This window comes from Gallus gallus, chromosome 2 (assembly GCF_016699485.2).
Source record: "Gallus gallus isolate bGalGal1 chromosome 2, bGalGal1.mat.broiler.GRCg7b, whole genome shotgun sequence".
NCBI lineage: Eukaryota > Metazoa > Chordata > Aves > Galliformes > Phasianidae > Gallus > Gallus gallus.
In genome coordinates, this window is record NC_052533.1 from 22,360,937 (window position 1) to 22,385,052 (window position 24,116).

Here is a 24,116-nt window from a genome sequence, read left to right on the forward strand (position 1 = left end):
TTAATGCTGCAACTATAGAAGCATGGTCAATTCTCTATTACGGTTGGTGTTTCTTGTGAAAATTATGCTGCTGATATTTAAACACAGTAGTTCTATACATAACTGATTTTATTTTTGTGACTGATGTTCTTAAAGTAAGTACTTTTTATGATACCATTGAAAGTGATCAATATATTCTAAGCAGCTTATTTTTATTTATTTTCAATTGATCAGGAAGATTTATTTTACCTTCACAACTTTGCAGCTGAGACTTTGCCAATACCTGTTGCCAGTGTCTGTTGTATGGTTACTGAATTACACACAGTTCCTGTATATAGCGGGAGTTTGTGTATTACATTTTTAAATTACTTCATGAAATACTGCAGAATGGAGAAAATAGCCTAAATCAATCACAGAGAGAAAAGATTATTCACCTTTCCTCTTAATAATTCGTGTTGTGCATACAAGCCACTACGCGTTTCCTAAAACAAACTTTAAAGAGTGAGAGAAACCTGGCAACATCTTCAAAGTGACTGCCTGAGACCTGTCTGAACATACATTTCAGACTGAGGTGCAGTTTGAATCCTTTCAGGCAAAACACGGAGTGGGTGTACTGTATACTTCAGATTCCACCTGCTGGTGTTATATACAGGTAAATTAATCAGGCCCCTCCCCTGTTCTTTGGCTGGGAAATACTAACAGGAAGTCTTGAAACAAGCAGAGTCTGAGAAAGCTCTTCCTGTTCAACTAACTTAAAGAACAGGAATGAAGGCAAACAAGGACATCTCTGTACTTTGCTTTCATTGGCCGTAGGGGAGGTGGAAAATCATTTTTAGTTTCTGTTCTGCTACCGTGCTTGTCTGCCGAAGTGTACCTGCTCAGGTAAAACAAAATCATGCTTCCTTGCTGTGGAAATTACCTGCCAGCTGCTACTGGAAGATTTCTGTTGCTTTTTCATGGGAAACTTCTCCAAGGAGGACTTTTAGGAGTGACCATATGAAGTTTTCATGCATCTCTCCCTTGGACTTCTGCAATCCCGAGTTACTCTTCTGACCCTGAGGATTCTCAGTAGGTTTGTCACTGACAGTACTGATGCATGTTCTCAGACTGCTAAATGTATGTGTTCTGTTACAAATTGCTGTTAGCAATTTCTAAAGGCAGCTTAGCTAGTGCAAAATACCCATGTGACAGTTAAGAAGACAGTGACAGCAGCATTTGGGGATGGATTCTTACCGCACCTACTGGACAGCTAATCTGTTGAATCCTCTGTGGACAGAAGGCCAAGAAGAAGACATTTATGAGGTTGAATCTCGTGTGCCTTTGCCATATCCTTTTCCTTTCACTGAACACTTGGATGAGAATAATTCTGTTGTTGTAAATACTGCAATTCTTCACTTCAAACACAAAAAAAATGGGCACATTTTAAAGGTTGTTTCTAAAATTTCCTTGCCTACACCACCCTACTCAGTAAGTATAAACTTTTTTTTTTTTTTTAGAAAATACCTAAATAAAAAATAAAATAATTTAAATAAAAGAGAATGAATGCAGTGAAAAATGCTATAAACTTGCTATGTATTGCTAGTGAGCATTTTTCCTAAGCAGTTTTAGATGGACTCTGAAACAGCTTTGGTTATAAAATTCTTTTTCCTAACAAAAGGAATTTAGCAGACACTAATTTGTATAGATTTAAAATCTTTTTTTAAAGTGTGTCAATTATACTTATTACATTTTTTTTCTCCCTGAATAATTTATGAAGTGGAGGGAGGGTACTGCAGTCAGATAAAAACTTTTCCTTTGTAGCTTTCATGCACTGAGTGGTGCCATTAACTAGCACAAGCTTGCTAATGGCTTCTAATGAAAAAGAGAATTTTTCTACTTGAAAAATAGTGTTCATTCTTCTGTTTCTCTTTGAGGTTTATTTTAGTATTATTTGGAATATTACCTTAAGTTGTAATTACTGAAAAGAACTGGTGAACAATTCTCGAGTTTTAATTAGTGTTGTGTTAGTGTGCATTTGATGCATTTCAGTAAGCCTTTTTTGTTGTTGTTTCCACGAAGTAAACTTGTTGTGTGCATTCCTTTTACTGAGAAGGGGCTCTGAATTTAAAATGCAGAACTTCAAAATGTAAGAATAGGGTAAGAAGGCTCTACAGTTTTTAAAATATTTTAATCCAGTGCAGATGTTCAATTGCAGTGCTGCAGCATCTATTCCATTACTTAACTCTTGTCAGAGTGCTCCTATTCAAGGTAATGTCCATTCAAAAAGGAACACTCCAGAAATTAAATTAAGCTTTTGGATTCAGCGTATTATGAAAGAGAATGTATTGGTTACTCAGACATTCTTTGCAATGTTATTTCAATTTATTTATAAATGGATTTCAATTTATTTATAAATGGATAATTTTGTCTGTAATCTTCTGTAAAATATTCCTAACCTGTTTTTGTCAGGGATTTTAAAGCAAGCTAATTGTACTGATGACCTGAGGTGGAGATGGTCAGAAAGCCAATGTTTTTAAAGAAATTGAGAGATATTTGCTCAATATAAACTGTAGCAAAGCCAAAAAAGTTACTATCTTACAAATATTTGCCAGTTATCCATAATATTAAAGGGAAAAAAATGGGGGAGAAGCAGGAAATATGCATTACTTCCTTTTCTGAAGTTGATGTGCTGTCTTAGTTTGAATACCGGACACACCAAGAACGCATGCCCCATTCAGATCTGTCCCTTTGTATTTGTGTCCCTCCAAGAGCTGGATGTAGACTGTACATGTTACCAGTTGAGAAGTATGGGTCTTCTTGGTAATTGACCCATTTGCTATTACATATTTTGTGTAATCAATAATTCATTATTTTGGTGTCTTTATTAATCTTCGTGTTTAGGAGGGAAAGAGAAGAAAAACTTCTGTCAATTTATATCAAAACTTCTGCTAGTTTTGTGCACTATGTTTAGCTATTTAAGCATATGGTGCATGATAGCTTACTCATATGCATATTTGCTCATGTAAAGAAAGATGAATCTAGTGTAAACTCATAAAGCTGAAATTACCGGAACCATGACTCGTATCTAGCCAGGTAGCTCATTCACTTCAGTATACTGAGAACTGCTTGTTTGCATATGCTTTTATACAGAATGTCTTCCTGTTGTTGTCTGTGAATATGTGTTGATCTTATCCAATGTCCAGTGAAATAATGTAGAAATTCTCATCGCACTGTTTAGCCACTGTTGATGAAACATGAGAGAGAAAACAGTTATTTATCACAAGATATTTCATTTATCTAATCTCTGTAATTTCCCCCTGTGTTAGCTTGAACATGCCAAAATTACCCAGACAGAACTCATGCGAGAATCCTTCAAAAAGCAAGAAGAGGCCACAGAGTTTATCAGGTATCAGGAAGAGCTGCAAGAACGTCTCAGTGAAGAAACCAAAGCCAGAGAGCAGTTGGCTTTGGAGCTTAATAAAGCTGAAGGTGAGTTGTTAATCTTTGCACTGACTAACCTATTAACTGAGTAAAGAAACTTCAAATTAGATCAGATTTGAAGCAAACTTCAAAATCTTACCACTCTGTAATTCTGTTCAGCAATTTTTTAATCACTTTTTATTAAAAATAATAGTTTGGATATGTGTTTGTTATCCTCAAAATTAATTTATTTTGTTATGTGCAATCAAACAGAAGTGTTAGCAACTTAGAGTCATAGAACCTTAATAGCTCAGGCTGGAAGCCTGCTCAAAGCAGAGTCAGCTAAAGCAGATTTCCCAGAACTATGTCCAGCCTATTCTAGCATTTGATCACCCTCAAAGTGAGGGATAGGGAAGGAGAAAAAATTAATCTTACATGTAAATGTATTTTCCTGAATTTCATTTTGTGCCTTCTGCCTCTTGACCTTAACTTAGATCCACAAAACACAGATAAAAACATGGAAACTTCAGCCTGAATTTGGTGATACAGTAATTATATATTTCAACTTACTCTTTGTTTGAAGTGATGCCTCTAAGCCTCTTTGCAGCCACATCAAGAAGGGATTAAAAATATTAACGTTCCAGAGTGTTACAACCAAAGAAATCTAACATCTTTTTTGACATCAGAAAAAAATATAAACAAATCTAAAGGTTTTAATACCTTTTTTGTAGTCAAAGGCCTTATTGCCAAAGCAGCCTTACTGCTTCAGTAGTTGAATGTTTTGTTTCCCTCTAGCATTTCTATTATTATCTTTATATAGCAATTGGTAACTGACATTGGGAAAAGATGCAAAAAACATCTATCCTGCATGTAAGGTCCCCATAGTAATTAGAAGAATAATATGTATTAGTTCAGTAGACTTCTCTGTTTCGGAGTGGGAGCAAGTAGTTTCATAGCTAAATTTTATTGCTAGAAAGTCCCACTTTGCCAGCTTTCCTCTTCTTTTTAAATAGATAATCCAAGATGAGTTCATGTGCTAATAGTTGTGACACACATAACTGGAAAGGAAATGTAGGTTTCTAAGCCGTGTCTTTAAAATCAGGGACTGTTAGTAGCTTTCTAACTCTTGAATTCATTACATAGTTTTTCAACCTTTTTTTGGTGGTCTTCAGAAATCAGTGCACTTCTAAATGACATGCACCATTTTGTGTGATGATATAACAGAGCAGAAATGCCATACAATTCTTTTTAATTTTTTTTCTGCTCATTGAACTTAGCTGTGAGCATAGTCTTACAAAGCCAAACTACATTCTTATCAAATTCCTTAGATAGGCATGCAAAACAGTGTCCGAGTTGATTATATATATGATGGTACTCTGTCTTCTCTTGAGATAAAGTGTGTCATTTTTGATCATTTCTTTCTTATCACAAAAGCTGCTACAGCTGAGATGTTTTCAAACCTTTGGTGTTTTAGTGGCATCAGATATGGCTTACCTAACAAATGTGATGGCAAAGCTAACACCAATCAGTTTGTTCACTGACACTGAGAATGCTGACAACTTAAATCACATCTCTCTTTAAAAAAAAAAAAGAAAAAGACACAGGTGATCTTACCATCATGTAAGACTTTTTTGTACCTTTTTGATCAGCGTGAGCACTGTCTAACCTCTGGGTACCCTCTCAGCCTCCAATCTCATTGGAGTCATCACAATAAGTACTCATTGTGAACATCAGCCGTTACAGGGAAGTAACTACTACAGTTTATATTGTCTCAAATTTTTTGAAGTGCAATTGATAATGTTTCTCAAGCATTGGAATGGACTGCCCAGGAAAGCAGTGCAGTCATTATCCCTGGAGGCATTTAAGAGATCTGTGAATGTGGCAATGAGGCACATAGTTTTGTATTGGGAGTTGGTAGCTCCGGTTGATGGCTGGACTTGATAATCTTGAAGGTCTTCTCCAACCTAAAAGATTCCATGATTCTAGTTTAGCATATTTTTCAGCAGTTTGTCCCTCTAGGTGGCTGTGCACTCTGAATCCAAGTCTGTAAATAAAGACTGGTCAGCAGCGCCTGATTGATGCTATGCATAGGAGCAGGCCTCTTCTTTTCAAACTGTATCTGCAGAACGTGCTGTTACTTAATTTTCTTTTTGGTAGCTTTCATCTGTTACAGATTTAAGTGCTCAGAGAAGTTTTACATTTTTTATGTTGAAATCCAATGGAAACATCTGTAGTTTTCCTGTGTTCTCAAGCTGTATTAACGTTGGCTCAAGACTACATGTTCATACTGGCAAAGCTCACTTGAGTGTTGGAAAAAATACTACATCGGTTCAATGGGCTTAGTAAGACAAAGCCTGTAAGATAGGGGTGTGTGTCCAGCTGACAAGGCTCAGACGTTGTACAGCTGATGTGTAGACTGTCCTCTAGAACCATCGGTATCGGAGATGACAACACACCTTACCATGGAAATCTGTGAATCTTGCCCTCAGTTTTCCAGGAGCGCACTCTATATGTTTAGTACTTTATACTGCACAGTAAAATGTCTTAAGACACATAGCATGGCACTGTCCACATAAATTGATTTGAGATTTCTTATTTCTTCCTGAGTTTATTACATACTTATTTTTTCTTGGCTTTTGAGTTCCTGTTTGCTACCAAGGTTGACATACAGAAAGAAATAGTTATTTTTGGTTATGTGGTATCCTTTCGATTGTTCATTCATTGAGTAAGAAGAGAAGAACAGGAGTGGAATTTCTCAAATACTGAGTATGTAACATATATGTCCATTCATGTGAGATTACTGCAATGACTTGTTCAAATTGTTATTAAATTTACCTAAAAACTGATGTTCTACAGGCCTCATTGATGGTTATGCAGATGAAAAAGCATTTCTGGAAAAACAACTGCAGGAAAAAATAGATGTAATTGACCATCTTGAGCAAGAACTACTGTGTACAGGTAACAAATTGCAGGAACTAGAAGCTGAACAGCAGCAGATCCAGGAAGAAAAGGAGTTACTCGCCAGACAGAAGGATGCCATGAGAGCAGATGCGGGGCCAGTAGAGCAGCGTATGTATTTCCCACAGTCTTTCTATAAGATTTTCTTATTTTTAAGCAAGATAATGAGTGATCCTGGTGAAATTGTTTGTTTGGTTTTTTATCCCTTTTTAATCGTTAATAAAAATATGAAGTGGCAAAATGTGACGTTTTCACACCTAGTACCTAATGTTAGTGAGATAACTTTACAGGATGGTTGAACAAAAAAAAAAGTGTTGAGCCATTGTAGATGTTCTTGAAGTAAAGAAAAGCTTGATACCTATGGAAATCTGTTATTTATATTACTGCTGAAGATGAATATCTCCAAGCTGGCACCTGTGTATAAAAATACTGGTTTAAGTATTTTTGAAACAGAGTTTGAGGCACTAGTGAGGTTACCTGCCAGAATGTGATTGAATCACACGTGGTGTCGGTAGTTACTTTAGGCATCAAAGGTATGCTTCTATATCAGATTCTTTGTTGGAGGAAGGATGGCGCAGGAGTTGCACAACAAGGAAAGGCTGTTACCAGTACCAAAATCTGCTTACTCAGTTCTCCAGAAAGTAAAATACATCAATTAAAAATTAAAATAATCGTGATGGCAAAATTTTTGGATAAATATCACATCAGTTTAACTAACTGCTTACTTGGGGGCGAAAAGAAGCATTTGCCTTTATGAAGTAAATATGTCTTCTAATTTATTAGCTTAAGGAAGAATTAACGTTGTATGTTTGAAAGGGAAGAAAATTGAAACAGTGGTATTTAACAAGTACTATTCCTTTGAGGATTGCAGTGCTTACATGAAAATAGCATTTTATTTAATGTCTAAAAGTGTATGGCAATTTATTATGTCTCTGGTTTTGGAAATTTTATTGATTTTATTTTATTTAAATTTTATAGTGAAATTTTAACAACAGACAATCACTACTTTACTGTAAAGAAGATTCTTGTATATATCTCCCATCAAATTGTTTTATGTTTTATATGTCTAAATATTTTCAAGTATAGCAACCGTATGGGTACCGTAAGGATAAACTGTTTAGGTACTTATATCATGCATACCAGAATAACCTACCACATTCCCTAAGTTACCTCAACAACTTTGTCATTAAATGCCACACTCTCTTTGGCTTCATTTTCTCTTACATTGTTGCATCACAAGAAAACTACAGCTGGCATGTAAATTACTTTGCTTCTTTTTTTGTTTTTTTCTCTCTCTCTCTCTCTATTCTCCTAGGCCTAGTAGATGCTGCAGTCGATGCAGCTTCCCAAGCAGGTGTGTTTGTATGTTGCATGGCCAATCCTGTAACTGGGTGGAAGATTTAAACGTACTGACATTGTTAATCAGGATTATTGGGCTTTTGGCTTACTGACATCACTTGTAATTCTTACTGGCCTGCAGCTTTGATGTTGTATTTCATATGCAGTTTTACATTTTGCTAACAACATTTCTTATGATTTCTATGCATAAATAAGCAAATTCATTAATAACCATCATCTTATTCACCTATGAATTACACATACTTAGTTGATATTGGAGGGATATTTTTGTAGGTTTGGGGTTTTTTTTGTTGTTTTTTTTTTTCTTTTGTTTCCAAATATACTGAAGTCTTTCGTTATGTTATCTAAACAATGTGTTATATGGACATACAACGGTTACCTTAAAATAAGAATTGGTTCAGTATGATGTAAGATGATGGTGCATAAAGGATATTTCTTCTATAGTGACTGTAAATTGTATTGTTTCTGTCTAATTAGCAATCATGTTTTAAAGACTCTCCAAATGTAATTGCACTTTACAGTTTGGATTTTGCCTCAAGGGATGCCTTAACGGTTAGTTAATATGTACTTCAGTGGGCTGTGGCTTAAGAGTCTTAATAGTGGTTTGGGGCTTTACTATATACGTGTGCCAGTATTTTCCTGAGGAATCAGAACTGGGCATTCAGTCACTGATTTTTGCAAAGCTCCAGTTACAGGTCAGTAATTTCCCCCTCTGCCTGGCAATCTTGCTAAGTCTTTCAGTATTTCCTTCAAATTATTTCTACATATCACATTAAATGCTGAAGCCTGGGAGGGGACTGATTTTAATGATCCTAAGGAGGAGAAAAATACTGGGTTTCCTACATTTCCATTGCTAGCCCTTGTGCTGACTGGCTATGGTTTGAATCTGTGTTTTTCCTTTCTGTGCCAGTTATACAGTGACTGTTTAATTTACGTGTAACTTAATTGGGGAAGTGATCTAATATCATTTCACTGTCAGTCCTCTGAAGTCTATGTAAAGGACAGCAGTTCTGGAATGAATTTGCTATAATGATTATCTTGATGACTTCTCAAAAAAAAAAAAAAAAAGTTTTCTAAAAATGAAAAATAGTAAAAACCCAAACCAGTTCATGTCCTTCTGCAGACTACAGCATGGATACATACAGCCTTGGGAAGTGGTTTTGTTTCATAACATTGATAACTATTCATGTCTAAAAGTAGTGTGTGATGATTTTATTATAACCAGAATTACTAGAGGAAACAGAAAAGCTAATGAAAGAAAAAATTGAAGTACAGCGTCAAGCTGAAAAAGAATATGATGACCTTCAGAAGCAAGTGAAAGTCTTGGAAATAGACTTGGAGGAACAAGTCAGTCGTTTCATAGAGCTAGAGCAAGAAAAAAATGCCGAGCTTATGGACTTAAGGCAGCAAAACCAGGCTTTGGAGAAGCAACTCGAGAAAACAAGAAAATTTCTGGATGTAAGTATGGTGAAAGGAGTGTTTCATGAAGGTGGGTGGGTGGGCACTTGTGCTGAGGTTTGGTTTAGCAGTAAATGCTTGGTGGTTGGTTTTTCTTTCAGTAAATACCTGGAAACTGAGGTCTGTTGGAATTAATTACTCAGTTTCAGTTACATTTTGAAATTGAAGATATAATTTCTCTAGCTTTCTTTTATATACTTTTTTTCATAGCATCTAAGAATCCATCTCTGGATATTAAGCTACTTCTCCCAACCAGTTACATGTGTATTTGCCCACATTCACAATGGCAGCTGCCTTTTTAATGTACCCAGTTCCTTCCTTCCTAGGCTGTCTCAGCAATTTAAACAGTGCTGTGTTTTCGATATACACCATCATCTCTGCAGTCATCTTTGCCAATTATTTTTCCTATGAAGTGTCTTATACTTGGGACAAAACTATTATTTCTGTGCATTTTCAATAGATTCTTAACTGCTAGTAAGGTGTAATAGTTTCATACGTAATAAAAATACCACACTCTGGCACCACCTCTTTATCTGTCTCTAAGCAGTATTAAAGGAGAGATCTTTCCAATTACTTCTTACCATGCTTATGTTTGCCTTATTTCATTTTCTACAGTTACGTGGTTATTTTCCACACTGAATCTCATGTGTCATGTGGCAAGATTTAGAAGTTAAAATTTTTCTTACCAGTCCCATTGTCATAAATGCAGTACAGAATTACAAATAGCATGCACTGGAGAATTATGAATTATGGGGATGAGGAGCCATTTTTAATTACAGAATTAGAATTCTGATGTTTTACTCCGGTTTTCTGGATTTCTGCAAAATGTTTTGTTTCTTGACAGAAGCATTCCTCTTTTTATCAGATACTTTATCAGATACTTAGTTTATTTTAATGTACCTGATAAGGTCACTTTGTAAAACAGACTAACCTTAAAGGTGCTGCTTCACTGGATATTGCCAGTTGCATAGTATTTCCTCGATAAAAATACATTTCACAAATATCAAACTGGGATGTAACAACTGAAATTGGTCAGAAGGGAAACTGAAATTCAAAATTTGAACAATTTATAAATATTCATAATCTCAGTGAGCTTTTCTGCCTTGTTTAAGTATTATTTTACTTGTTTGGGGTTTTCTTGTTGGCTCCTCATCAATATTGACTTCGTTAATTCCTAAGTTAATTCCTATTCTTAATTTATATTTATGCTGTGTATATCGAAGACAAACATTAAGAAAAGAAAATGGTGAAATATTGGCTTATTGCCATTCGTGTGGTGTGCCTGGCATAGGAGAAACAAGACCGTCAGTTTTGTGAAATAATACTTGGTGAATCTATGCTGTCTTCATTTTTTTTAACAAAATGTATGAACTATGAAAGCTGAAAGACTTTTGTTTAAGTCATAGCTGTCAGAGGTTCTGCTACATCAAAACACAGACGTGCTGATACCGGCCTCATATAAGGAAAAAAAATACAATGTACAAAGATATTTAATTCAGGTACTTTTTAAAATCAAACGGTGTATCGACATGATTCTGTAACTTCCAGGAGCAAGCAGTTGACAGAGAGCACGAGAGAGACGTGTTCCAGCAAGAGATACAGAAGTTGGAACAACAGCTGAAGGTTCCACAGAGGAGTCAGCCTGTCAATGAACATCAAAGCAGAGAGGTCAGGTGTTTTGTTACTTGTATGCAGTGAATACGTAAGATAAGATGAAAACTCTTAAGTATTGCAATTGAGCTATTTTATGGTGTACCTAGTCTACATCCATTTACAAGCCAGGAGAGTATACCCCCAACAGATGACTGTGCTTCGGGAGACGGCCATTTTGGGGTTTTACTGGGGCTGTTTAGTAGTAAACATACAGAGACTTCATATCTTTTGTATAAATTAATTTAGAAAGTCCACTCTGTTTTCAGAATCCTGTGGAAATGGTCAGGACTACTTTAGCAATTTAACATGTTCTTACATTGTTTTGTGATGTTGTGTTCATAGCACAGGTACATAACTGACAGAACTGAATTACTAAGGTTGAAACACCTGAGATGTAGTCAATCTCTCTGTGCACACTGGAGCTTCACCAGTGATGCTGAGAGTGAAATTCTGTCCCCACTAAAACAAATGTAGTAGCTATAGATTCAAGGGAATCACGGAAAACTGTTACAACTGACAAAATCAAGAACTGTCAGCAGTACAAGTGCTGCATATACGTTTTGTTTGATGATCTGTTAGGCAGGGAAGTGTTGTGTGTGTGTATGATTTTCACACACCTTACATTTTGAGCAAGTTGTATATTTTTCCGTGATTTTTTTTTCGTGATTTTCAGTATAGAAAGAGAACCATAGAATATCCCTGAGGTGGAGAGTACCCGTGAGGATCACTGAGTCCAACTCCTGGCTGTATGCAGCACCACCCAAAATCCAAACCCTGTGTCTGAGAGCACTGTCCAAACACTCATAGAACTCTGACAGCTCAGGGCTGTGCCCACTGCCCTGGGCAGCCTATTCCATGACCACCGCCCTCTGGTGCACACCCTTTCCCTAACCCCCTGTTGTCCCTCCCCTGACACAGCTCCATGCGGTTCCTTTGGGCCATTTCTGTCACACAGAGCAGAGCTCAGCACTGTGAGGAGCTGCAGCTGCCATGAGGCCTCAACCTCCTCTGCTCTGGGCTGAGCAAACCCAGGCACCTCAGCCACTCCTCATACATCTTGTCCTCCAGACCCTTCACCATCTTTGCAGCCCCCCTCTTTAGCAGTTTTACATTCTTCTTACATTGCAGCAGCCAAAACTGCACTAGCGCAGAGCAGACCCCTCCCCTTGCCCAGTGGCAGTGCTGGGCCTGATGCACCCCAGGGTACAGTTGGCCTTTCTGGCTACAGGGCACACTGCTGACTCATGTTCTGCTTGCCATCAACCAGAACCCCCAGATCCCCTCCTGTGGGGATCCTTTTAGAACTTCTTGTGGTTGGCGATTGCACAGCCCTCTAATTTGTCAAGATCTTTTTGCAAAACCTGTCTAACTTCAAGGAAGTCAAAAGCTCCTCCTGATTTGGTATCATCCACGAACTTAGTATACCTTCATGTCCTGCATCCACATCATTTATGAAAACACTAAAGAGAACTGGCCCTAAAATGAAGCTCTGCAGAACCTCACTTGTGACTATCCACTAAACTGATGTATTCCACCACATTTATAACCCTATAAGCCCAGCCTGTCCCTCAGTTGTGCACCAATTGTGTTTGGTCATAATCTAGCCGTATGCTGGACATTTTGCTGAGGACACTGTGCGTAACAAAGGCAGTTCTAGAGAGCAAGTGATGTAGCACAGAATACGTGAGTTATTTGAAAATGCTAATAGTATTTGTTGGATGTAACACTACAATGTCCTAATTTTGTATTCTGTTCCATGTAAAGAATAAGAATTTCATTACAGGAAAAAAAAGAGGGATTTTTTTTTCTCTATAAAATATGAATGCTGATACTATTGCTAGCAAACCTTTTCAATCTACTACAGTATATTCATCTTCTTCCTGTATTGTCACCAGGTTGAACAATTAACAAATCATTTAAAAGAAAAAACAGACAAGTGCAGTGAGCTTTTGCTTTCTAAGGAGCAACTTCAGAGAGACATACAAGAACGAAATGAAGAAATTGAGAAATTAGAATGCAGAATAAGAGAACTGGAACAAGCTTTAATCATCAGTGCAGATAACTTGCAAAAGGTATTCTTGGCTTAAAATTATAATGTATTTACTTCTTTTTTATTTTCTTGAGAACAAAGCAATATATTCTTTTGATTTGTTTCTTATTAAACAAGCAAAGTAACTAATTTTAATGCATATTTAAAGGTGGAGGAAAGGAAACAATTTGGCACCATTATTGTAAAAGGAGAATTACCTCTTGAAATACAACTGCAGGCTGAACGAGAAGCTGTGGACAGAAAGGAAAAGGAGGTAAAATATCCGTGTAATGTTTCCACTGATAGTTTGGATTATTTGTTTTTGCTTACTTTTGAATATAGTAAACTATGCAGATGAAATTTTTAAACAGATGAAATAGCTGTCCAGATCCCTTTGACATTCTCTTGTGAGCTCAAATTATCGTTATGATTTCTGTTAATGCGTATGAGTTACAGGAGTATTTCTGTAATTGAAGTTAAGAAAATTAAGAAAATTAAGCCCAATTAAGAAAATATTCATAGTGATTTCAGCTGATTTTTAGAGTGTTTTAAAATTCCATTCAGTGACTCAGAATGTCACTGAGTATACATTCAATTGTTTTTGCCTACCCAAACTCGTCTTTCTGTAGAAGACATTGCACTTGAAAATTACAGCATTCAGTTTTTCCTGTGGTTGTCTGTTCCTTTTTCACCACTTGTTTTGTGAATGTAGGTCACAAACCTTGAAGAACAACTGGAGCAATTTCGAGAGGAGTTAGAAAATAAAAATGAAGAAGTTCAACAGCTGCACATGCAGCTAGAAATACAGCGGAAGGAGTCTACTACACACTTGCAAGAGCTTGAACAAGAGAACAAATTATTTAAGGTAATTATATAACTGGGAAGCCTAGAACTTTATTTTCCCTTCAGAAACAAATTCTTGAAAAATGCCAAGATGTAAAATAATTTTTTTTCCTCAAACGTTTTGCAGTTCAACTTGCAAAATACTAAAAAGCTCATATAATAATTTCTTATTCCATAAAGTTTGTTGTCCCTATACCTTAAATACTCATACAAAAATATGCAGAAAATGTTATGTACTACTGTAACATGATTTTGGTTTTTTGTGGGTTGGATTTTTTGGTAGGATGAAATGGAAATACTGGGACTAGCTATCCAGAAATCTGAAGATGGCACCATAAAAGACCATCATTTAGTGGCTGGGAAACTCGCTCACATCATGCAAGAAAAGGAGCAAGAAATAGATAATCTTCATGAACAAATTGCAAAACTGCAACAGCAACTTGAAGGCACAACTGACAACAAAGTACATACTTTTGATATCATTTTTCAGAGTCCTGCCTTATGTTGCTAGCTTTAAAAATAATAGTAAAGATATGAATAATGTATCTCCCATTACAGTATCTTCTATTCCTGCTTTAATTTAAAGATGTTAATGTTTCAGTATCAAACGATGTTTTAACACTGATCTGCTTTTCCTCTTCCACCTCTTTTTTTTTTATACCATGAATACACTGTACTTGCTTTCTGTTTGTAACTCTGTGTTATTTGTTTCATTTTTTGTCTGAAGTTCTTCTTTCCTTATTCTTCTTCTGAAAATGTAGTGATGTTTAGGTTGCTGGACTGAATCTCAGCATGCGTTCTACCATCTTCCCTACAGTGGCTTACCTTCAGTTATGTCCAACAGTGACATCTGTTGGACGTACTGTTGATTTTAGCAGCTGAACTTCTGTTCTTGTGAGTTTATATATAAATACTTCGCCATCATGCTGATGTTGGCAACATATTTAATCCAGTTTGAAATGTGGTTGTACAAGCAACGTGCTGTGTTCTCTTAAAAAAAAATAGAGCAAATAGAGCAGATTCATCCTTATCTTATGTATTGAGATTTAACACCGGTAGTTTTCTGGTATCTTTCAATTATGTGTTCTTAGGAAAATAAGCTTCATCTTCTCTGGCTTAGTTGCAATTTATACAGATATAATGAACTTGATTTCAATAGTTATACTACGTATTTTGTATTCATGTAAGTGATAGCAGAAACTGGCCTCTGGTCTCACATGTTTTTTTGCAGCAAAAACATTGGATTTTTTCAGTGGAAGAATTTTGAATTCTAACCATTTTAAACGTGAAATCTTTTTGTCATAAACCTTGTTCCCAAAGCCCAAATTATGCAGTAAGGTAATAATAAAAGCTCTTTTACCGCTCAGCAGCTCAGTGTTTAGCAGAGCATTTCACTGAGGCATATTGGATGGATCCACTGAAATGAAATGGAGCTGTGACTGGATAATTTGGCTGAGTTTGTATGTGCTACTTTTACTTATAATGAACCTCAGTGAATAATTAGAAGACTTTGAATTGAATTTAGGAAACTGCATTTAGAAAAGATCATATTTCAGGAATCTAGTACAATTCTGCTTTATATAAGGACCACGGTAAGAGAGTTACATTCTTTGCCTTGAGGAAAATACCTAGGATTTAGGTGTAGTTCATTGTAATGATTGGTTCTTCTCCTGTAGTGTAATTTCATTTTCTTAATTTCATCTTCTTACCCTGATTTAGTTTCCAGAACATTAAATAATTACTGTTTGTTTGTTTATGAGGTCAGCATTAAAAAGTGTATCAATCATCCTTAGGTTAATCGCTTTCTTAATCCTATAGACATCTTCATCCCACAGAGTGCTTTTCTTTTAATAGCTGTATATGCCTTATGTGGCCCTTTATTCTACTGTTATGAAGAAGAGAAGCTGTTACGCTCACTGGATAGCAGTCAGCAGGGTCACTGTTCTTTTCTTCTGAAAACCAAGGCCTAGTTCACATTTTCTTTAGTGCTTTTGAGCCTCCTTCAGTCTTGATCACATTTTTCATTTATTCTTAAACCTATTATAATTATTATAAGGTTATTTCAGTATTTAACTAATTAAACCTAATGAAATACTGAGTGATAAAGGGAAACAACAGCTATTTTAGTAATAAATTTTGTTATCTTTCTTTTTTTCTCCTCTTCCTAATATTTGTAAAAGGCCCTTTTACTGTTCTTAACTATTTTAAATACCATAACTAATTTCATTTCATATTCTTCCTTTTAAAATATTCTTGAGGCATTTCCTTCTGTGTTGGTTTTGTTCTGTTTTGTTTTCATTTCCAGTGTATAAGCACTGCTCATTTCAGCTCTCCAGTCATTCTGTTATGAAAATATGTCCACTTAGACTCACAGATTCCTACTACTTGTAATCTGGTCTGCCATCATTCTGAGTTTTAAAATGAGTTTTCAGTGTTCTTATATAATCTAATGAGATATTGCTTCTACTACAATTTAACACGTGGCTTTTTATGATTAATTTTATAAATCTTACTCTGTTTGGAGTCTGCTAGTCATATTTTTCCTTTTGATAAGTTTTTTTTTAATTTGTTAAATTTAGTTTTCATAAATAATTTGATATTTTTTCTGCTTTCTCATTTATTTCTTATTAGAAATGGATATTAGATGGCTTCTTTTTTTCTCTATTATAAAGTTATTAGTCTGATATTTGCTTAGTTACATCCTTTCATTAATTTCATTGAATTTTATGTTCTTTGCATAAAATTATAGAATCATAGAATGGTTTGGGTTGTTTTAATTTTCAACAGTAAGGAAAAGCTAGAGCTTTCCCAACTGTTGGGAAAAATTATTTTGAACACTGGAACTTCAGCATTTCATACCTCTGTAAATATTATGAATGTTTTCACTTCATTTGATGCTTTCACACCTACGTATAGAGTTTATTAAGGTCACAGGCTTTGTCAATCCTATGTAAAGGTATCTTGATTCTCTTAGACCTTTGTAAGGGACATCCCATCAAGAAGTTCACTTATAACATACTTTTTTTTTTTAACAAGACTTTGCAAACTGATAAAACTGTTATTGTGAAGTCTGGGAGCAGGACTAAACTGAAGGTTTTGTAGTTACTCATGAATTTTTTGTTGTGCTTTTTTGCAGATTTTTGAAGAACAAAATGAGCATATACGGGAGCTTGAAGCCCAGGTAGAATGTCTGAAAAGTGATCAAGAACGTGTGAAGAAAAAAAATGATGAGGAAATAGAACAGTTGAACGATGTAATTGATAAACTTCAGCAAGAACTGGCAAATATTGAACAAATACCTTCAGATATCACTGCTTTTCATGAGGATGCTGACAGTCTGAAACACACACTTGAAACAGTTCTGGCAGAAAAAGAGGCTTTGGAGAAGCAAGTAGAAAGTATTAATTTAGAGGCATCTCAAACAAAGAATGAGCTTGAGGAAACTAAGTTAGAAATGAACCAGCTAAAGCAAGAAATAAACATTTTAAGAAAAGAACGTGAAGAAGTAGTAGAGAAGTATAAGTGTGGACTGATGAAAGGTGACAGGGAAAAAACAGAAGTTGGGAGCAACAGGAAAACTGAGAAAGTGGATGAAGGCTCATGTGAGATGACAGAACTGCTAGATCAAACCCAGCTCAGGTCTTCAGATGAAAATACAAGGGTCACCATCAGCAAGATGGAGGTACAGCTGCAGCAACTTCAGGCATGCATTAAGGAAAAAGACTCAGAACTGTGCCAGTCCTACAATGAAATAAAAGATCTGAAAGAACAAGGAAAAGCTGAAAGAGATATGCTTGGAAATAAGATATTAGAACTAGAGAAAGCACTAGTGGAAAAAGTCGCAGCTGCTCTCGTGAGTCAGGTTCAGCTAAATGCAGTCCAAGAACAAGGGAAATTCTTGCAGGAAATTCAGAAAGCTTCAAAATGCCTGGAGGAAGCAAGCAAACATCCCCAAACAGAGGGTTGGAATGATACTACTGAAAATGAGGTGGAATCAGAAGTATCACTCTTAACACAGAGGCTTAGAGAGGTGGAGGAACAGCTGGCAAAGACAAATCATAGCTTGGAGCTAGAAAAAGAAAATGTGAAAGTTACACAACAGGAATCTAAATTGAAAGAAGAGAGGCTATTGGAACTTCAGCAATTACTAGAAGAGGTTCAAGAGAAACACAGAAGTGAGATTCAGAAATATATTAAGCAAGAAGAAACACAGACGTATCTGGTAATTATATGCAATTTTCTTTAGGCTTGTTTTCACTAAAATCATTTCCTTGTGTGTAAAGTGAAACAAATGCAAAACTTCTTTACAAAACTAGCAATAGAAATATCCTGCTGTGTGGAATAGATCTTCATTTCTCTGTTATTCCTGGAGTTACAGGAAGAAAAAGATATTATTTTAGATGAACTCTGCTATCAATTTCATTTTGCATTAATTGATTTGCATTTTGAGCATATACTTTATTATTATTACTTTGAATCGACCTGTAATGGGGTGAATTACACTTATATGGCAAGCAAGTAGACCAATCAAAACGGCAGAATCTTTTGGAAGAAGGTTCAGAACGGATAAGGGAGTGATAATAGTTTGTCTGAACATTTTTATTTGTTTATAGAATCACAGAACCATAAGGGTTGGAAAGACCACTAAGATCATGTAGTCCAACCACCAACCCATCACCACCATACCACTAAATCATGTCACTCAGTGCCACATCTACCCTTTTCTTGAAAATGTCCAGGGATGGTGACTTCACCACCTTCGTGGGCAGCCTGTTCCAGTGCCTCACCACCCTTTCTGAGAAGAAATTATCCAACCTAAACCTCCCCTGGCAACTTAAACCATTACCATTAAGTATGCTTTGATTTTTGTTTTGCATTGTTTTCTTTCTTGCCTTGATTCCAAGTACATTTCCCACTGGTAGCTTTCACAAATGTACATTTGTCCTGATTTACATCCATCACTGGCTATGTTGCATCTGAATTTAAAACCTTTGTAGTTCACTGGGCCTAATTAAAGCACTTGGGCTTGCTTGCTGAAACTCCTAAGTTCGAAGAGGCTGTGAAACCCAGTACTGGACCAGAAAAGGTTTAAAGACCTTTCATCAAAGGACAGATTGAATGAATGTCATATATGTTATAAATTCAATGATGTTATCAGACTTTATTTCCTACTGGCTGTTGACCTTCCTCCCCATGCTTTCTAGATGGTCTTTACTCCCACAAATAACCAGTTTGTAGGAGTTAATCAAGGAAAAGGTTCTTAATTTTTAGAGGATGTGTGAATCGAAATAACATAGATTTGTTTTTCCCTATCTTACTTTCATGTGTGACTGTAGTAAATTATTGTGAGTAATCAATGTTATTAATTCTTGACTGTTCATAAGATTCTTCCTCTTTTTCTGTACCTTGTGTTGCATCGTAGGTAGAAGCACAACACACAGAGAGGCAAAATGATAATGCACTTTCTAATGAACTTGAACTAGAGAAAGTTAAAGAAGAAGCAGCTGCTGCTAAGGAAGAACTGAGCAGTTACAGAGAAGAAACAGAAAAACTTCAGAAGGAACTATCAGTAAGAACCAGATTGTTCTATAATGTATTTAAAGCAAACGATTATAAAGGATTTATTATAACCTTTGCTATTTTCTAAAACATCCTGTACAGAGCATGCTACTAAGAATAACAGTTGTTCATTACCTACTGTCAGTGGAATAGAGCTGATGGTGTAGACCAAAACTTCATTTAATGCCAGAGATTTATAGTCCAATATAATGCAACAGTGGACCTAGCGGTGTATTTCTTAAGGTATAACATTTGTCACCGTGTGTCATAGCCACTTTAAAATAGAACTAAACTGAGTTGCAGATGTGTAGAGAGTTGTTTAGGTCTTGTTTATTTCCAAGGATTTGGAGGAGCTGCAATTCAGATTCTCCATATTTACAGGTAAAAGAAGCAAATCTGGTGCACCTTCGGGAAGATCTGTGCAAAGTCAAAGAGGAACTAGTTCAAGTAGAAGAGAAGCTTGCAAATTATATGAGGATGGAAAAGAACATGGCAAAAACCGAAAGCAGAAAAGATGCAGAAATACTGTGTGATTTGCTAACCAGTGAGTCTACTTCAACTGGGAAAAGCACATCTTCACAGACAGACAAGACTGTGAATGTCAGCAGCTATATCCAGACTTCACCAGTCCTTGTAAAAAATGCAGAAATTCAAATTGACTGCTCTTCAGAAGAGATTGCAGAGATCATAAGAGAATTTAATGAAAAAATTGAGCAAATGCAAGAACTCCATGCTGCTGAAATCATGGACATGGAGACAAGGCATATCTCTGAATCTGAAGCATTAAAGAGAGAGAAGTTTGTTGCAGTACAAGTATTAACTGATGAATGTAATGCTTTAAAAGAAGTCATAGAGAGTCTACGAGCTAAAGAAGTATGTATCCTGTTTTATATTCATTGAAGTACTTTGGTTTCTGCTTTTGCTCCTGCTACAGAAATTCCCATTTTCAATCTGTGAACCACCGTTAATGAACATTAATGTAAAGATTTTAAGTGTTGTGATGTTTCTATGGCCTACAGGGAGATTGTGAACCACTTCCTCAGCAATTTAAATTTGGGAGTGTGTTCAACTGTTAGATGCTTCCTTGTGCCACGTGTTGAATGTACCATGCTCTGTGAAGTGGGGACAAGTGTAAGTCACGCTATTGAACACCATCTTTTTAGTCTCCATTTTGATTGCTTTTATTGCAGGGGAAACTGAAAAGAGACACACACATCATTTTAGGCTCCTTAGAATTAGTTCCTTTATTAAGAGTGGATATGAGATTATTCAAGGTCTGACTGCTCTCTTTTCTGAATACAGGGAATCCCGATTTCTGGATTAGTACGTTCTCCACCATATCAAGCTAGAGATGGAGGTTCTAGTGGTAAGAAACTTGCTTTAGAAGATTTTTTGTGGTCAGCATTATAAATTAAATTTGCATTTTAATAGCAAGTTTACTGTTGAAGAGTTTTATGTTCTAAGGAACAAAAATTGCTCCCCAGATTAAAAGCAGAATTATTATTACACTAAAAAAAAGGATTCTGAGCATTCAAGCATGCCATGTCTATTAAACTGTTACAGAAGAAAAAAATGATGGGATTGAAGATGGGTTGAGTCGAGATATTTGATGCAATTTTTAACTTCCAGTTGGACTGTATATATTCTTCCTACATATTCCAGTATCTCTTCAACATAACTCTATCATATCTTGATGAATTGAAAGCTACTAGTCCCTAGCAGTGAGAGATGATGGCAGGTTCAGACTTCCTCAGGAGCAATAGAAATTATTAATACAGTCCTTTTCGTATACAAAGGCTAAGCATACTGAGATGTAGTGTGTAAGTAAGTAAGTAAGTTGTTTTTCTTCTACAGTAGTATTTTAAAGTTTGGCATTTTGGAGGGGGAGGGTAGTGTTTCGTTTGGATTTTTTTTTTTTTTTTTTGCTGCCACTGATTTGAAATGGAAAAACTATAAAACAAGTCGTCTCCAGGCGTAGAATCAACTGTGGTGACATGCAACCACGCTATAACAAAAATACTTCTTTGATGTCTCTTCTTCAAAGTTTCACAGTAATCCAGCTTTCATGTTTTTCTCTCCTTTTATTTTAGACTCCAGTTCAGACTGGAGTCAAGGAATGTATCTTACTCAGACCCAAGGATCTGACACAATATCAGAAGGACCAGATGAGGGTGAAACTTCAACAGATCTGCTTCCTCAAAAAATTAAGGTAAAATGGAGCTGAGCAATTTTATTGTGGAACAAGAATGATGGTGCTAACAGCTTAGGTTAGTTACTGCTTCATTAGTGAATAGTGAGCCTTTTAGATCATTTAAAGTGTTAGCTGTCCAAATACATTTTAAAATACTTCTGATAAGTGATATGCTAGAAATGTGGTATGTTAGAAATGCCTGTAATTAGCAAAATTTTTGTTGTAAAGAATGTGTTGTTTCATTTAAAATATCTTTCACAGAATTTCAGTTAAACATGAATTTTTTAGCAGTAGACTTGTTCTCAATTATGATTGTGAAAAATTTAACTCTTTAATTATATTTTATTGTATTTCCTATGTATTAATGATAGTGTCATGATCATCTGTTACACAATCATATAGGTTCTATAATTATCAATGTAGAATAATAACTGTGTTATGAAAGTAATTCAGTTTGTGTATCATAAACAGTAAGGGCATCATGCTTTTAATTACTGAAGAAAAAACAATACACAACACAAGAAAAGAAAATAGAAGCCTTTTCTGACAAAGACCTAACTTAAATTGCAGCACCATAGGATGGGTTGGGTTGGAAGGAACCTTAAAGCCCATCCAGTTCCAACCCACTGCCACGGGTAGGTTTGCCACCCACCAGATCAGACTGCTCAGGGCCCATCCAGCCTGGCCTTGAATAATAATAATGAATAATTTAATGGTAATTTCAAGAAGTTAATTGAAAAGCTTGCCAGGAAGCAACATAGTTCTTGCCACAGAACTTTATTTTTAAAATGTTTCCATCAGCAATCAGTTTTCAATATGAGTATGAATTTGGGTATTCTCATTTGAAACTGGGGGAACACATCTATTATTTAATAAGCTGCGGTGCTTGGCTAATGTAAGGAACCGGATGATGCTTCTGTCATTGATATGAGGAAGCATAAGTGGTTTCCTTGTGCTGATAACATAGAAAATACCAGTATTTCAGTCTCATTGTCATCATGATTATTGTCAGGACTGATGTTTCTGATTTCTTTTTGTATTTATTGTAGGGTTTGCTGAGAGCAGTCCATCGTGAAGGCGTACAGGTGCTGTCTCTCACTGAATTTCCATATGGTGAAAGGGAGATGCCACCTCTTAAGCAAGGGCCAGAATCCTGGCTTGAGGAAAGGAAAGCCTTCCTAAGCACCATCTCATCTTTGAAAGACCTGATTTCAAAAATGCAACTTCACAGAGAAGCTGAGGTATAAACAATATTCTAAGATTATTTCTGAAACAAAACTGATTTATGAGAACCTTATAAAGCACATGCATAATTCAGTTTCTGTTAACAACTTTCTGTTAACAAAATATACCTTCAGTTAGGCCTGTATTTGCTAACTTCTGATACTGATCTACCTTTTTAAGAACAACTGCATGGAATTGTATCTGGAAAGCATGTTTCCAGCAGCTGTTAAAATGATATTGTTGTGAGAGGAAAGAGGAAAAAAGTTGGTGAAGTTGAGCATTTGTGCATGCAGAAGAAATCAGGGGTACAAAAATGTACCATTTGTATGAATGCATGTTATGTAAGAGATGTCCAACGTTCCACTGAAAAAGACACATTTTGCGTACATGATAACATCAGTTCTTGGTGTTATCTTTGAATTCTGCTAACTGTTTAAATTCGTGCTTACCGTTGTAGCTTTATGGAAGTTCTGAACCTCCCGAAGGGGACTCAGACTGGCGAGGAGAACTCCTGCGTGCCATTCAGCAGGTTTTTGTGACGGAACAAAATGTTCTTCTTGCTGTGTTTCAAACTGAACTTGCAGAACTGGGCACAAGAGATGCTGTGATACTGATGAGTCAGTTAGAGCACAGGCTACAAGAGCAGGTAACGTAAAACATACTCAAGTCAAGGCTTGTTTACATTTATGTTGGTTTTTACTTTTAAATGTATAAATTCTTTGAAAAATGTATGTAGCTGTGGCAGATCAGACTGTTGAAAATGAAGTATGTCTCATAGGAAGAAGAGATTTGTTTAGTAAGAAGAGCTTTTGTAGGCACAATATATATAGAACAAATACAACCTTTGGAGATAAATTTGAATAAAAACAGTTATCCTGAGTTTGATTCCATTAATTATAATTATGCTACACTGTATAAGAGGAAAAGTAGCCTACATATATGAGACGTGTTATAAGAAGAGGGAGTAATAATGTTGCTGTGGAACAGAGAGGTCACTTATTCTCCTGTGGGACATGGAAGGATTAGTGAGGAAATTAATGATGTGCCACAAAGCTGATAGTTCTTCTGATTCTAGAATTTTGATGCCCAGCAGGGGAATTAGAAAGAGTTCTTTATAAACTTTTAATATTGTGCTAATTGTGACTTAGTTTAAAATGTTTTGCATATATGTGGACTGTGATGATATAAATGGATATAATGTCCACACGATAGATACTCTAATAAAGTCCAGAGTTTCTACTTTCAAGTGTGTTTTCAATCCTAACAGGCTATTAACCAGAGAACAGCAATGGACTGCCTTCATGATGCAGACAGAAGAAGTTTGTTAATGGAGGTTCAAGTATTGCATGCTCAGATGAACAGTATGAAAAATAACCCAAAGAGAGAACAAGAAATTGATTCAAAAAGCCAAGGTGATTTAAATGCTATTTCCTACATATTTTTATGCCAGTGCTGTTCTTATTG

At 35.9% G+C, this 24,116-nt stretch overlaps 1 protein-coding gene across 6 annotated transcripts in view; it reads left to right on the forward strand.

The window, feature by feature from the left end:
- AKAP9 (A-kinase anchoring protein 9) overlaps positions 1 to 24,116 on the forward strand; it is a 100,550-nt gene that overhangs the window by 63,299 nt on the left and 13,135 nt on the right. For 4 of the 6 annotated variants that reach the window (XR_006934693.1, XM_046918326.1, XM_046918330.1 and 1 more), the window contains 17 exons: positions 3,285 to 3,447; positions 6,235 to 6,447; positions 7,652 to 7,690; positions 8,921 to 9,153; positions 10,702 to 10,821; positions 12,702 to 12,878; positions 13,005 to 13,109; positions 13,548 to 13,700; positions 13,962 to 14,141; positions 16,815 to 17,900; positions 19,101 to 19,247; positions 19,619 to 20,110; positions 20,540 to 20,603; positions 21,328 to 21,446; positions 22,478 to 22,669; positions 23,110 to 23,298; positions 23,920 to 24,064. Coding sequence is in view for 5 of the 6 variants with exons in the window: in XM_046918326.1 (XP_046774282.1) it covers positions 3,285 to 3,447; positions 6,235 to 6,447; positions 7,652 to 7,690; positions 8,921 to 9,153; positions 10,702 to 10,821; positions 12,702 to 12,878; positions 13,005 to 13,109; positions 13,548 to 13,700; positions 13,962 to 14,141; positions 16,815 to 17,900; positions 19,101 to 19,247; positions 19,619 to 20,110; positions 20,540 to 20,603; positions 21,328 to 21,446; positions 22,478 to 22,669; positions 23,110 to 23,298; positions 23,920 to 24,064 (3,817 nt within the window). In the remaining variant the exon portion in view is untranslated. Of the gene's footprint in view, positions 1 to 718; positions 1,447 to 3,284; positions 3,448 to 6,234; positions 6,448 to 7,651; positions 7,691 to 8,920; positions 9,154 to 10,701; positions 10,822 to 12,701; positions 12,879 to 13,004; positions 13,110 to 13,547; positions 13,701 to 13,961; positions 14,142 to 16,814; positions 17,901 to 19,100; positions 19,248 to 19,618; positions 20,111 to 20,539; positions 20,604 to 21,327; positions 21,447 to 22,477; positions 22,670 to 23,109; positions 23,299 to 23,919; positions 24,065 to 24,116 lie in introns of those variants that run through there. The other 2 variants (XM_046918351.1, NM_207179.4) reach the window with 2 other exon arrangements.